The 15,451-nt window shown below is 40.1% G+C and overlaps 1 protein-coding gene across 3 annotated transcripts in view; it reads right to left on the bottom strand.

Moving 5' to 3' along the window:
• The window catches only part of LOC138735617 (cadherin-4-like), a 564,345-nt gene that overhangs the window by 49,136 nt on the left and 499,758 nt on the right, over positions 1-15,451 (bottom strand). For all 3 annotated transcript variants that reach the window (XM_069883687.1, XM_069883689.1, XM_069883688.1), the window contains 3 exons: positions 11,729-11,866; positions 5,018-5,203; positions 899-1,152 (listed from right to left, as the gene is read on the bottom strand). In XM_069883687.1, the coding sequence (XP_069739788.1) occupies positions 899-1,152; positions 5,018-5,203; positions 11,729-11,866 (578 nt within the window). The remainder of the gene's footprint in view (positions 1-898; positions 1,153-5,017; positions 5,204-11,728; positions 11,867-15,451) is intronic.

Here is a 15,451-nt window from a genome sequence, read left to right as displayed (position 1 = left end):
CCCTGCCCTCTTCACATCAGAAAGAAGGTACAGGAGCCTGAAGACGAGCACTCAGTAGTAGAAGGACAGCTTCTTCCCCTGGGCCATCAGATTCCTGAATGAATAATGAACCACAGACACGACTTCACTTTGTCTTTTTCTGTATTTTTATTTATTTTTTGGAAGTGTTTTGTATGAATGCTTCCACTGTGATGCTGGTGCAAATCAATGAATTTCATGACATATTTACCTCAGCAAATTGTGATTCTGATTTAAGGACCAAGTGCTGGTCCATTGGATAATTAATTATGGAAGTAAACTGAATGGTCAGCAAGGAGCGAGTGAACTGAAGGATGTTTCTGTGCCACATAAGCTGGGGACTCATAAAGCTTGAGGTAATGCTTGCAGAAGGTGCCAACTTTTGAAGGGAGAATTAGCACCAGTATGCTTCACCGTCTTTTCAATGTTATGCATTTGCATTGCTGGGCAGGTCACGGAAAATACCATTTTTCTGGTACCTGAAGGGTTTGGTCCTTTGCAGGTTCGAGGCAGTAGGGAGCTGCAAGTAAATTACCTTCATCGGAAGTCGACGTGCTGATAAAGAAGGCCAATAAATGTGCTTTTTTAGTAATGGCATCAGTGAGAGACGCCTGCTCAGAAAGGTGCTCTCAGCAAGCATTTAAAGGAAGTGAATTCTAGAAACAGTGGCAGCCCTAACGGAGACTGAATTTCTAGCTGCTGTGATTCTAAGCATTAGCATATAATGGAGATAGTAACTCAATGTTACACCTCTCCTAAGTATTATTCCTGTGAATTGAAAATTTATCATCACTTACTTTACGTCGCCAAAAGCTGAATATTTTTTGAAGACAGGTATGAAATGAAAAGCAAAATTAATTTCCATGGTTGGTTTCCTTACCGTACTGCCTGCTGCATAAAGCGGTCAGGGTCTTGAGCTGCAAATGTTGTTAGCAGCGTGCCCACGGGCATCTCTTCCTCCTGCCTGATTAGTTTGGGATTGGGAATGAAAAATGGGGCCTCGTTGACATCTGTGACAGAGATAGCAACTGTTGCTGTGGACTGGAGTGAAGACTGAATTCCGGCTGCCAATGGAGCTTGATTCATTACCACCACAGTCAGCACAAAGGCCCTGTTTATCTCATAATCTACTGGCTGAAAAACACAAAATGCAGCGTGTTGGATTACATATCTAATTCCAAATAAATAATATTCAGGGGAAACCAAAAAATCAGGTTACATGCAGCAAGAAGATTGGAAAAATGAACAGTCCTGTATAAGCAGCAGTATACTTTGCTTTGAGTTTACAGTTGTAATAATTAGGCCTTAATTGGGAAAATAATTGTTTTGTTTTTATTAATATGAATTGTAATTCTAATTATTAATAAAGCAAATGCCAGAAGGCAAGTTCCAACACAGTCGTGTCTTGTTTTGAGATTTGTAGTTACTCATGTGTTTGAGGAGGAAAGAACAACTCTGAGTGCATGACTCTTGATTACGCTTTAGTGCTAAATTAAAAAGCAGCCCATGGGGATACTGTTATGACAAATGCAATCTGCGATTTCCCCTGGAAAAGAAGATAAATCTCTCTTTCAGCTATTGTTGTCTTTGCTTCGAACCACTGATGAAGTTCTTGAAATAGCACCGATGAATAGCTTGATTATTTGCAAGTGTCATCAATGGTGACTCTTAACAAAGGTGAAAGAAAATCAATTGCCTCCGTGTTTCTGATCAAGCTGATCTGGCCTCAATTTGTGCAAATTATGGATTCAATCTCATTCAATAAAATGAAGCAGCTCATCTAGTTTTGAGGCTAAAATCACGTGGATATAAAGAGGCTGAATGAGGCTGGTTACTATTTTAATGGTTGGTAACAGTAACTCAACCATTCCATTTAGTGAGAACTCATGAAATGTAACAATATTTTATTCTCTATTTAATGTAGAAATAAATAAAATTGCAAACTTATTTTGGGACTATTTATTATAGGTTTATTTAAACCAAAGTTGCTTTGATTAATTGAAATTGTTCTTAAAAAGAAAAAAAATATGATTTTCAGATATATTAATGAAATGAAGTGAAAATATAAAAACTGTTACATTATATTTGGAAGTGGACCCAACATTTGATAAACAGCTCGTAATTGGAAAAGTTAAGTAAAACCAAACCTGCCTTTTGCAGGGCCGACGTTTGTCTGCCTCGAGATTTTGCTTTAAATATTAGACATATAACTCGGTAACAGGCCATTTCGTCCCACGAGCCCGTGTCACCCAATTTACACCCAATTAACCCACCTTCTTTATTCCTTAGAGAGTAGGTGGCTGAGGGTGAACTTACAGAGCTTTATAAAATCATGAGGGGCATGAATAAAGTGACTCCTCACTGTCGTTGCCTCTCGGTAGATGATACTAGGTTTAAGGTGGGAGATGAGAAATTTAAAGGGCACCTAAGGGTAACTTTTTCACTCAGAAGGTGGTGCAAAGCTGGGATGAGTTGCCAGAGGAAACTATAGAAGGTTTGAAGATCAAAAGACAATTGGAGATATGCAGTGCACAAAACAGATTGGAGAGATAAGAAGGGTTTAGAAAGATAGGGACCAAATGCAGGCAAATGGGATCAGCCAAGAATGCCACCAATTTATTTAGCATAGATGAGATGGGCCAAAGTGCCTGTTCCATCTTGGTTTACTCTATGACTCTATGTTGTAGTTACCCCTGAGTGTGTGGGCTGGAGGACCAAGAGTGATCAAAGAATACCGGTAGAACTCTTCTCCCAAATTCTTTGCTTAAAAATGATCATGAAAAGTCAAAGATAAGATGAGCTAATGTACTACTAGATAGCAACAATAATCAACAGGAAACTCAATCAAACTCAATGTAATAGTAGAGTTTTCTGCACCAATTTTTCAGGTCAAATTTGGAGGGGTGGGGGTACTACGTTTGACCATGGTAAGTACCTGCATCATTCAAGGCATCGGGAGCTTGGATGGCCAGGACCAGGTGGTGTCCGTATTTGGGGTGCCAGGAGCTTGGATGGGTGGGTGGCTGGGGTGAGGATCCACAGTCGGGATGTTGGGAGCTCAGATAGGCTGGTGGCTGAGGTCTAAGAGAGAGTATGTGGCCGGGGTGTTGGGAGCTCTGGTGTTCAGGTGGCCCGGGCAAGTGTCCATGGTTGGGGTGTCAGGAGTTCTGGTGGGCAGGCAGCCAGGGCAAGGATTTGTGGTCGGGGCATTGGGAGCTTGGATGGGGGGCAGCTGAGGAGAGGGTTCGTGGTCGGTGCATTGGGAGCTCTGATAGGTGGGCAGTTGGGGCCAAAATCTTTTACATGGGACATATGGGAAACACATGGTTTTTGGGCCACAAAAGGGCAGTGGTCGACTATTTCGAGATCGACCATAACTCGGTAATAACTATAAGGAACAAAATGTTGAATTATTTACCAGTTCAACCAAAGAAATACAAAATGTATAACATGAAGATACCAAGACAACATTTACATGGTACATCTTTGGCAGTTTGATTATACGTGAGAGGAAGTGTTACAGGTGAATCAGAGTCACATGATGAGTGAACTGTAAATTTTATTTTATAGTGAGAAGAATGGTTGTTAATAAGATAAACAACATGATGTTCCAGATCAAACACGAAAGCAGGAGTGTCTCAATGGGTCGAGGGTTATCCACAGAGGGAAATGGACAGTCAATGTTTCAGGTCAGGATCCTATTTTGATAGGGAGGGGAGCTAGTGATCATATAAAGGAAGGAGGGAGGGCAAGGAAGGGGCCAAATGATAACAGGATACTGGACAAATAAAGGTGGGAGAGGTGGAGTGGGGAGACAGATAGGGAATAAGTCTACACAGGGTAGGTTTTAGGAACAGGTAAAGGGCAGGCGCGGTATGGAACTGGATTATGGTGGGAGTTACTTGAAACAGGAAAATTCAGTATTCATGCCATTGTGTTTCGGGCTACCCAGGTGGAATGTGATATGTTTGTGTTTGGTTTCATCTTGGCAATGGATGAAGCTGAGGACAGTCCAATTTAGAGCAGGTCAACAGGGAAACTGCTCGCTGTGGACCTGCACTCTGTCCTCAGGTGCATCCAGAGCTCCTGGTGACCGACCGTTCATAACCTTTCCCAAATCCCACACCCCGACTCATCCAACAGCAGGGCGAGGCCAAAAGTAACCTTGAAGAACAGCAAATCACATTGGGGCCGGGTAGCCTAAAACCCAAAGAGATGAACATCAAATTTTCTCCTTTCAGGTTGTTCTTCCCTGACCTGTTTCTGGGTTAAACAAGAAAGTGTACAGATGCTGGGATCGAGTGTACTAGTGAAAATCAGTAGCAATCACAGGAAGTAAAGGGGAACCAAAGGTTCGGGCCTGGGCCCTACGTCAGATGTAAAATATGTAAGTCCGCCCACTCTATAGTTGAAGTAAAACCACAAGGCTGGAGCAACTCAGCAGGCCAAACAGTGTCCTTTACGTAGCAAAATAAAGATACATAACCAATGTTTCGGGCTTGAGCCCCTTCATCACAAAGACCTCCATGGCCACATGATGAGCAAAAGGAGCAAAAATTCTTGCTTTTAATTAGTTGTCCTGAGCACTCAATAAATGAATATTAAATATATGGCTTTCTTTACATGTAACCCTCATACTTTTGTGTTAAGCTTCATTTAATGGATTTAATAACTGTAGATTCATCCTTTACCTGTTGCATTTTTCCCTGAAGCACAAGCTACATGCATTTGTAATTATATGTAAGTTATTGCTGGATTAACTCCAACAATTTCTCAGAATCTGACAGGACATGCTGGTGGACTGGACCTATATTAAATTTGGGCTTATAGTCAAAAATTCTCAATCAAGATTAACTACGAGCATTATCACAAAGATGTATTTGTCTGATAGCACTTTCTTAAGCATCCAAAAATATAAACTAAAGACTCCTTCCAAAGTGATTGTGAATACTTTGAATAAATGCAAGTTCAACCACAAAATGGAAGAGTTTTGACTTACCTTTACGACAATAACCATGCCGTCATTGGTGACTGGATTGGTCTTAACAAGAAAATGGCCAGTAGAGTCTCCACTAACAATGCGATACACAGCATTCCAATTGGAAGTGTGTGGCTGGTCTCGGTCTGTGACTGTCAAGTTAGCAACAATAACTTCTATCTTGTTCTCTTGAACTTCTCCATAGAACTGGAAATTTGAAAAAGGAGAGTATAAAAGAACACACGTTGCTTTGCACGACTGTGCTTCAGAATATTTTGATGGCAGAAACATACTTCACTGTCAGTTACATGACAAAGAAAATATAACAAGTAATATTGTTACACAATTACAATTAAGTAAACAATGTAGGGACCCTTCAATGGCCTGAACCATTTACTAACCATTTCTCTCCAAGGATGCTGATTTGCTGTCTCACCGGCTCCTTGATGTTTGCTCACAGATTCAAGCATCTGCAGTTCTCGCATTTCTCTTAAAAATCACAACTATTCTACTTAAAATTAACCCATTAAAGTTCAGTTTTTATTTATCCAGATGAAGAAGCAGGTATAAATGGTCTTCATTGACAACATGAAAAAGGACAATTATTTCTGGATGTACAACTTCCCAAAAAAGTACAAATCAATGGCACAGTGAAAGTAGCAGCGCTTGCTTGCACCATCTGCAAGATTCAGTGGTGCAGAACGACAAAGCTGGCATCCAGAATCCGGATTTATTGTCACGAAATTCCGTGTTTTGCAGCAGCGTCTTAGTGCAAACATACAGATTATTACCATCTTACATCATTGCTATAAAATATTAAATAAAATAATAATAATGTACAAAAAGTAAGGCTGTGTCTTTGGTTTATTGATCATTCAGGAATCTGATGGCAGCAGGGAAGAAGCTGTCCTCATGCTATTGCTCCTGTATCTTTTTCGTGATGGTAGCAGACTGAAGAGGGCATGGCCTGGGTGGTGGGGATCTTTGAAATGGAAGCTGCTTTTTTAAGACACGTCCTCGATGGAATGAAGTCTGGTGCCTGCGATGTCGCAGGCTGAGTTAACAACCCTCTGAAGTTTATTCTTGTCCTGAGAGTTGACGCCTCCATATCAGGCAATGATGCCACCAGCCAGAATGTTCTCCATGGTACACCTCTAGAAGTTTACAAGAGTCTTTGGTGACATACTGAATCTCCTCAGCAACCTCACAAAGTATAGCCGCTGGAGAGCCTTCTTTGTGATTGCATCAGCATGGAGGCTCCCGGCCAGATCTTCAGAAATGTTGACACCTAGGAATTTGAACGTCTTGACACACTCCACTACTGAGACCCCGATGAGGAATGGGTCACGTTTGCCTGACTTCCTTTTGAAGACCATAATCATCTCCTTGGTTTTGCTGATGTTAAGTGCAAGGTTGTTGTCGTTACACCATTCAATGAGCTGATCTATCTCCCTCCTGTACGCTTCCTCATTGTCGTTTGTGATCCTGCCGACAACTGTCGTGTCATCGGCAAACTTGTAGATGGTATTGGAGTTGTGCCTGGCCACACAGTCGTGGGTATATAGCAAGTAGAGTAGTGGGCTAAGTCCGCATTCTTGGGGTGCGCCTGTGTTGATGATCAGTGAGGAAGAGACATTGATTCCAATTCATACTGACTGTGGTCTTCCAATGAGAAAGAGGGGAGTACGAGGCCTAGAGTTTGTAGTTTCTTGACCAGCACTAAGGGAATAATGGTATTGAAGGCTGAACAGTAGTCGATGAAGAGCAGCCATATGTATGAATTGCTGTTTTTGAGGTGATCCAGAGCTGAATGGAGAGCCAGCGATATTGCATCTGCCATGGAGCAATTGTGACAAGAGGTGAATCGCAATGGGTCCAGATCTTTACTTAGGTACCTGTTAATTCTGGCCATGACCACCCTCTCGAAGCATTTCGTCACAGTAGAAGCTAGCGCTACTGGGCAGTAGTTGTTGAAGAAGCTCACTCTACACTTCTTGGGTACCAGGATGATTGAGGCCCAGTAATTGTTGCAGAAGGAAAAGACCACTTTGCCTGCTATCCAACAACCTGCTACAAAAGAGAAAAGTCTACGTTTTCCACATTAGCCTCATATGTCATCTCAGATCAATAAAACTGGGCAGGACATAAGCAAGTCTCAACAGTGAGGGAAGGTCGGAGGAGGGAAAATAGGAGAAATGAAGGAGGAAAAAGGATGAGGGAGAGGAGGAAGGAGGAGAAATTATGGAGGCACTGTGACTGGTCCCTGTGCCAGGACATATGGATTATCTTCCTGAAAATCTACAGTACTGAATTTTCTGCTGTCTCACGATACTAATATTTTACCCCAAATCTTGAGTCTGTTGCCTTCATTCGGCATTCTAAAACTGAATGCTTTTTATGCACAACACCAACTTGTTCTTTATTCACCCAGGTTACTAAATCCTTTTAGACACCAATAAATTTGTCAAATTTGATTTCTCTCTGCTAAAATCACGTTGACACTGCTTAATTCTAAACAGGCTGTTACCATTTGCATAGTGATGGATGCCACTGATGGATGTTAGCTAATTAATGATTTTTTTTTGCTTTCTGTCTCAATCCTTGAATGAGAGTTTTACATCTGCAGTTTTCCAACCCACTAGTACCTCCATCGAATTTTGGAACATTGCCCTTTTCTGCACCTCTTTCCTTTCAGGTCATAAGCCACTGGGTCCAGGGGCTTGTCGGCATTTAATTCCACTGTTTACCGGGTCTCTCCCTGCTTTCAGGCCTGAGTCAACATCAACCTGGTCAGCCACCTCTTTATTTGTTGTCAGCTACTGCCAGACTCAAATGGCTGCAGAAATATCTGCAGAAAGCCAGAAGGCATCATTAGCCCTGCCACAACAGCTTGATAGATTACTGCTCAACATTTTGATCTGCTGTAGTTCCACTTTGAGGGAAAAACTGTCTTCCACTTTAACTCTCCAATGCTTCATTTCAATGAGCTCTTCATTATTTTGTGCTATTCAGTGGGACAATTTGCATATGCTACCTCTGTGAAACAAGGCAAATTTCAGGAATGCAGAAGCTTCTAAAATTGGTGCCTGAAGCTTCATATCCTGTTTCTGTGATGATCTCCGGCTTAATTTCATGTAGTTAAAACAGAATTCATCAATGCATGGTTAGAGGAATCAATTAGTCTCAAGGTAGGATATTGTTACAATTAGGTAGCTCATAAAAACATAGTGTGGAACTTCCAGGACACCTTAACATTTCCTTTCGCTTAATCATATCGCTGCTGTACACCAAGGTTCACATCTTTAAAGGAATTTAACAATCTTATTCCAATTCTCTCCCCAACCTGCTGCATATAAATGCATTCTGTTATTTTAGTTCCTCCAGCTACTGTTTATAGTTATTTTGCAAACTTTGGATGAAATAAAGGATTGATTCTGTTCTCCCTTCTTCATCTTCAAGGTGCTGAATTTTCTGTACAAAAATCTATTTTTACTGTGTCATCTACAAGCAAGATCCAAAAATGAAAATGAATAATTTATGAGCAATGAGAAAGTGACAAACTAATGTTACATGGGGTGTATTTGATTGCCCTCCAAGGATCAATACCGATTGGTGATCACTCTCGAATTTGTTGCAGGAAGCTGCAACTAGATTTTATATTTATGGTTAAGCATTTTTTAAAGTGATAAAATAGAAAATAAAAATAATAAATACACCCCAGAAACACCTTACAATCCATGGGGATTAACAATGGCTTTTAGCTGGTTGAAACAAGACATTAACACGCCTCAAATTTTGCAGGAGTCGTGTGTTTGGAATCTTCTTGGTTTTACATCTGGAAACATTTAACTGATCCAGATTGCTTCCAGAGCATTGCAGCCAAAACTGAAGATGTTGCCTCAGAAACTGGATGTGTTTGCATTCTATTTTGGCTGTTTCAAAATATCTGTACTCATTTCTCACCCATTGGGAAATTAGATCGGCCTCTTTCTCTCATAATTCTCATTAACACAGGGTTCGTTTCCTAACTGTGGATCACAGAATCTTTGATCTCGGGACTGATCCTCTCTATCATTTTCTTCGTGTTTCCTCCATCATTTTCTCGCTCCCTCATCCCTGCCTCATTTCTAATGCAGCCTCAAGAATCAACAAAAAACTCTGATCTTTTTCCATTGCACAAATGACAGGGTGGATGTGAGAGGCAACAAAGTAGCAGCATTTCTGAAATCCAAAAGTCAGGCTTTAACACTCAATGAGGAAGAAACGATGCCAACAATTTCTTAACGAGCAATATTCCAAAATCGTGGCATATTTTATGACTGCAGATTTGACATCAGCGTAAATCTCTGCACCATGAAGAAGGACCTAAATGCCTCCAGTCCTTCTTTCTAGAAATTATTAATTGTAATTTATTTCAACCACAGAGTAAATCATCTGGAAAATAGCAGCTCGAACATACGGCTGCTCTTCATCGACTGCAGCTCGGCCTTCAATAACATTATTCCCTCAATGTTGGTTACCCCACTCTCCAGCTGGATCCTTGACTTTCTCATTGGAAGACCACAGTCGGTACGATTTGGAAACGACGTCTCCTCCTCATTGACCATCAACATAGGTGTACCTCAAGGGTGTGTGTTGAGCCCACTGCTCTACTCATTCTACACCCAGGACAATAAATTCTAGTTCTGAAGCTCGGCTATCAATTATAACTGTATTTCTTTTATTACAAAGGAAGTATTTTTCATCAGTGTATGTATTCCTTTACTCTCGCCAACACTTTATACATTAGATTTGATTGTTATATCAGTGATTGGAATTTGCTTTGAAGTCCATAGCTAGTGGTCACCATATCTTGGAAGATACTAAATGTTAAAAGCATCTGAGGTAAACTCAGAACCATTCTTTCAATGATGCTTCACTATCTTTAATTGGGCCTATGATGCAGATCATTTGTCAGATGGAAGAAAGGATGTGCAATAAATTAAGGCTACAGGTTAACTTTGTCAGAATCAAATCTTTCCATCCTTCCTCAATGTTACCACCAGAGATGAACTTGCAGACTAGGAAAGGCTCATTTGACATTTTCTTCTCATCTCATCTTCAATTAATCTCAGCCAAGGCTCTTTTTCAACAACGCACATGCTATTTTGAGTCCTTCTGCCTTGTTAATTCTCTAGGCATTGTGAAATCCAAATTGAAGCCTTTTTTATTGGGAGTTCAGAACATCACATCTGGTTACTTTGGATATGTTGGAAATAAGGACAAAAATTTCTGTGTGATCAAACGTTTTAATTTTCCTCACATACAACTTGCTTGGCCTCTCTTCCTCATTGCAAGAGAACAAAACCAAATTACTGACACCAGCAGTATTTCAATAATCAATATTATGGACTGAGGCAGGACTTAAATTATTTTCCTGATGAATGATCAAGATGGAAGTGAATGGAATGTTTAATCTCATCTAAGAAGGACAGCCATAAAGCTCGTCTTTGTAGTGGATAAATAATAAGGAGTTAATTGGAAAAAAAGAACTGTTCCTGGGGGATACCCTATAAAATAAACATTTTGACGTCTTAATGAATTCCCAAGCTATAACTTCCAATTTATTTTTGCTGTACTCAGCCAACTTGGAGAGAATCAATTCACTCAGAAATTCATGTATTTTAATATCAAACCTTAAATTGTTTTTATAAACCTAGAAGTTTAGGAAGCATCATCGTTTCCTCCCAAATAAAAGAAAGAGCTGAACCCTGTGAGAAAGAGGTTTGCTCCAAATCCTTGTTCTTAATTGATAGTAGACAGTTAAGCAGACAGATAAGATCGTAAGAAACATTGGAGCAGCAGGCCATTCAACCCATTGCGTCTGCTGCGCTATTCAATCATGAGCTGATCATTCTCCCACTCAGTCCCATGCCCTTGCCTTCTCCCCACTGCCCACAAGACACTGATTATTCAGATACCTATTGATCTCTGCCTGAAATGCACCCAATGACTTGGCATCCACAGCCACTTGTTGTAGTCAATTCCAGAGGTTAACCAACTTTCTGGCTAAAGAAATTCCTCCTCATTGCTGGTTTAAGTGCCCAGGGCAGTTTTTGTGTCCTTTTATTCATCCCCTTTGTTCAGGGAACACTATGTGTAACCTTTACATCAACTCCTGAGATTAAAATCTTGTGAACATTCATTCTCACTGGGCGACCACCCATACACACAAACAGAGGTTCTTGCACTGATCTTTGTAGAACACACCACTCGCACCATCTCCTTCCATCACAACCTCCTGTCCACTATGACCAAGCCAATTTGAAACTAGTCCATCAAGTTTGCATGGATCCCATGTACCTTAATCACCTAGATCATCTTACCACGAGGGACCTTGTTGAATGCGTTCTTGAAGTCAACATAAATAACTTTCACCCGCCCTACCTTCATCAATCAGCTTTCCCACCTCTTCAAATAACTCAGTCTAGTTTGGAAGACATGACCTTCCTCACAGAAAGACATACCGACTATCCCTAACAATTTAGGTGAATTTCCAGGTGTGAATAGATCTTATACCTATGAATCTTCTCCAGTAACTTCTCGACCACTGTTGCAAAGCTCAGCAGCCTTTTGTTTCCTGCATTGTCCCCATTGCTCTGGAATATCAGCATTCTCCCACCTATTTAAACTTTAAAGGTTAAAAATAGAAGGCATCTCGATAGACAAATGCTGTACAATAACAATACTCACTGTGGCAGCAGTAAATTCTGGAGGATTGTCATTCACATCTGTGACAATAATGAGCGCAGTTGCTGTAGTTGAGAGCCCAAAGTCGAGGGTTCCATCCATATCAGTGGCCTGGATGGCAATTGTGTATCTTGGGACTTTCTGAAAAGATTAAGATGCAGACTATAATAAATATACACAATTCTTGAATCTGGATGCAGTTGGAAGTAGGCGAATGGTAAAAGAATTTTAAAAAAGGGGAAGTGGGTGGGCATATGAAAGGGACCAAGTCAATCGGCGTTAGTGGACACAGGGGAAAATTAGGCTGAGGGATTGCCCTGCTTGGAGCAGACATGAATTTAATGTGCTAAATATCTTCAGTGTGTTATTTCACTCTTTTCACTCTTGTCCCAAACTAAAAAGGCTACTTAATTTGCTAATTAATCTCCAAGTATGATAATGAACAAGGAAAAATGAACATAGTAATAAACAGAGCTCAGACAAAAGTGATGTAATAGTTAAAAATCCATGAAGAGAAACTGTGTATCCCATTAAAGTAAATTAGATGAGCATGTCATTAAAAGTTAGATTCATATTGTTCTAACTGTTGTACAAAATAATTAGAAAAATTTCAAATTCACTGGCAATTTCCAGCACAAATTCCTCTAAAATTCTAGAGAAGTCAAATTTCCGTACTTCTGTTCTAATGAAAACAGAAATCGAATGTAAACATGAAATACGATTTGCATGTGCTGTTGTTTGCCTGTTTCAGCAAGTTGTTTGAAGTTCCAAGTTGTTTCTAGCACAATTTATGTTCCTTGACAAGTATCCATCCAATGTGTTCATTGTTTCTGTGGGGTGAATGAATTACAGACTAGAACAGAGACATTTTTGTGATGACATGGCTGAGGTATGAGATGAAGTTTTCATGTGAGGGATACTTAGAAAGCTGCTGCATTCAAAACAAAGTCATTCAATCCAATGGAATGCGTCGACGTTATTGAGAAAAGCACAAGGTCAAAGAGTGTTTGATACATTTTTTCAATTAGTCTTAGATAGACAATAAAAAGATAACTGGAAAAGCACAAATTTTATCATCCTTTTGATAAAGCGAAAAGACCTAAACCCACAATGAAATGTGCTGATTAGCAAACAATAATCCAAAATGAAATTGAAAGCAGAGAGGAGTCGTGGACATTCTACCTGGAAGTCAGTGACCCCCTGCTCTTAGAGATTTTTATAAATTGCCTAGATGAAGAAACGGAAGGATGGATTAGTGAGTTTGTGGATGATACAAAGGTTGGAGGAGTTCCAGATAGTTTTGATGGTTGCCGTCGGTTACAAAAGGATTAGGTACAGGATGGAGAGTTGGGCAGAAAAGTGGCAGATGGAGTTCAATCAGATTATTTCTGAGGTGATGCATTTTGGAAGGTTAAACCTGAAGACTGAGTACAGGGTTACTGGTCAAATACTTAACAGTGTGGAAGAACAGCGGGATCTTGGGCTTCAAATCTATACATCTCTCAAGGATGCTGCACAGGTTAATAGGATTGTTAAGAAGCCCTTTGGGATGCTGGGCTTCATTATTTTAGACACGATGCTTTAGAGTCGAGAGATCATGTGGCAACTCTCCAAAACTCAAGTAAGACAACACTTAGAGTATTGTGTTCAGTTCTAGCCTCCTCATTACAGGAAGGATGTGGCAGCTATGGAGAGGGCGCAGAGGAGATTTATCAGGATGTTAACCTGGATTGGAAAATAAGTCTTATGTGGCAAGGTTAGCAGAGCTGGGACTTTTCTCTTTGGAACAAAGAAGGATGAGAGGTAATTCAGGTGATTCTGAGAGGCATAGATAACGTAGACAGCCAGAGACATTTTCCCAAGGTGAGAATAGAAAACATCAGAGAACATCTGTACAAAGTGAAGGGAGGAATATTTAGGGGTAAAATCAAGTGTAAGTTTCTTACATAGAGAAACATTAGGGTCAATTAAGAGACTCTTAGGTAAGCACATGGATGAAAGAAAAATAAAGGGATTCGAGGTAGGAAGTGTTTTTTTTGGTGGGAATGTATAGGCTGGCACAACATCAAGGGCCAAAGGCCTGTACTGTGCTGAACTGTAGTGGTCTATGTTCGTGGAAGTAGGTAACATGGATTTATTGCAAGAAAATAATTTTAATTTGCTGACACTTCTTTGAAGAAGTTATATGATGAACTTGATATGTGAATAGATTTTCAAAAGAAATTTAGTGACCACTTCGCAAAGCAAGAAAACCTTGGCGTGATTGACAACATGCTTGTAGAGCTGGCACTGAGATCGAGATCACAAGGTAGAGCTGAATGACAGCTTCTTTGACAGAAGTTCCACTCGAGTTAGCACTAGGGGAAATGGTTTTTTTGCCACATATTAATTCATTGAATTTTATGCATAAATGATCATTTTAAGCGTTCCATAAAACATGAAACTTGGAAGGTTGGTAGATACCAAGGGTAAGGGGAACAGACATAATAAGAGGGTAAATATATGGTGGATGAAATTTAAAGCACAGTATGTGAATTTTATTTTTGGAAGAATGAAGAGAGGAAATATAAACTAATTAGTGCACTTTGAAAGGGATGGGATGGGCAATAACCAGTAAAGCAAAGAGGCAATGGCTGCCAATCTTTGGAAAGGACAGGCATGTTGATAAATTGAATGGCAATTATATTCTTAGTCCTTAGCAGGAAGGTCAGATTAAACTTTTTTTTGTATTGTTGCTCAGGTGTGGGCACAGCATGGGACATCACAGGAAAATCCTTCCCCACCTTCAAGAAAATCTACAGGGAAAGCTACTGTTGAAAAGAAGCAGCCATCATCAGAGATTCTCACCACCCATCACAAGCTCTGTTCTCTCTGCTACCGTCAGGAAAGAGGTATCGGTGCCACAAAACTCGCACCACCAGGTTCAGGAACAGATGCTACTCCTCCACCATCAGACCCCTTGACAACAAACTCAATCAGGGACTCATTTAAGGACTCTTACCTGTGCACTTTATTGATTTTTTTTTCCTTTCTGTATTGCACAGTTTGTTTGCTTTATTTGTTTGCATGTGTTTACATGTACGTCGAGTATAGGTTTTTTTTTGTTTGCACTACCAATAATTGGTAATTCTGTCTCACCTGCAGGAAAAAGAATCTCAGGGTTGTATGTGATGTCATGTATGCACCCTGACAATAAGCCTGAAAGCTAAGAAATAATCCAAAGAGATCGAAGCAAAAGAAATTCACTGAAAAATGCAAAAGGACTGTAATTATTTGGAGAGACCATTATAATTCACTAATAAGTGCGCAAACAACTAATATTTACACAAGGTATCCGGACTGGTGGATAGAAGGATGCTTTCTTCTTTTGGTCTTGTTAAAAATCTTCAGGAAGGTTCACTCTCTAAATTCAATGTTGCAATCCTGAAATCAACTTTTCTTTTACCAAGTCTTGCTTGTCAGGTTCTAGTTTATTAAAATATATCTTTCTAGCACCTCACTGCACAACATGTCATCTCAATATTGATGTTGCATCAAGCCTGAGATGTAAAAACACATCTGGAAGAAGAAACAAATCACATCAGAGTTTCACATCACAGAACATTCCGGATAAAATATATTACTTTTAAATTCAGGGACTGTTCTGAGAAGATGCAAGAAAGATATCTGAATCTATTGGCAGGAACTGAAAACTGTTGTCACAAGAAAATATAGACTAAGCTGGTG

This window comes from Narcine bancroftii, chromosome 6 (genome assembly GCF_036971445.1).
Source record: "Narcine bancroftii isolate sNarBan1 chromosome 6, sNarBan1.hap1, whole genome shotgun sequence".
In the NCBI taxonomy this organism is placed as follows: domain Eukaryota; kingdom Metazoa; phylum Chordata; class Chondrichthyes; order Torpediniformes; family Narcinidae; genus Narcine; species Narcine bancroftii.
This window is presented reverse-complemented; position numbering and strand designations above follow the sequence as displayed.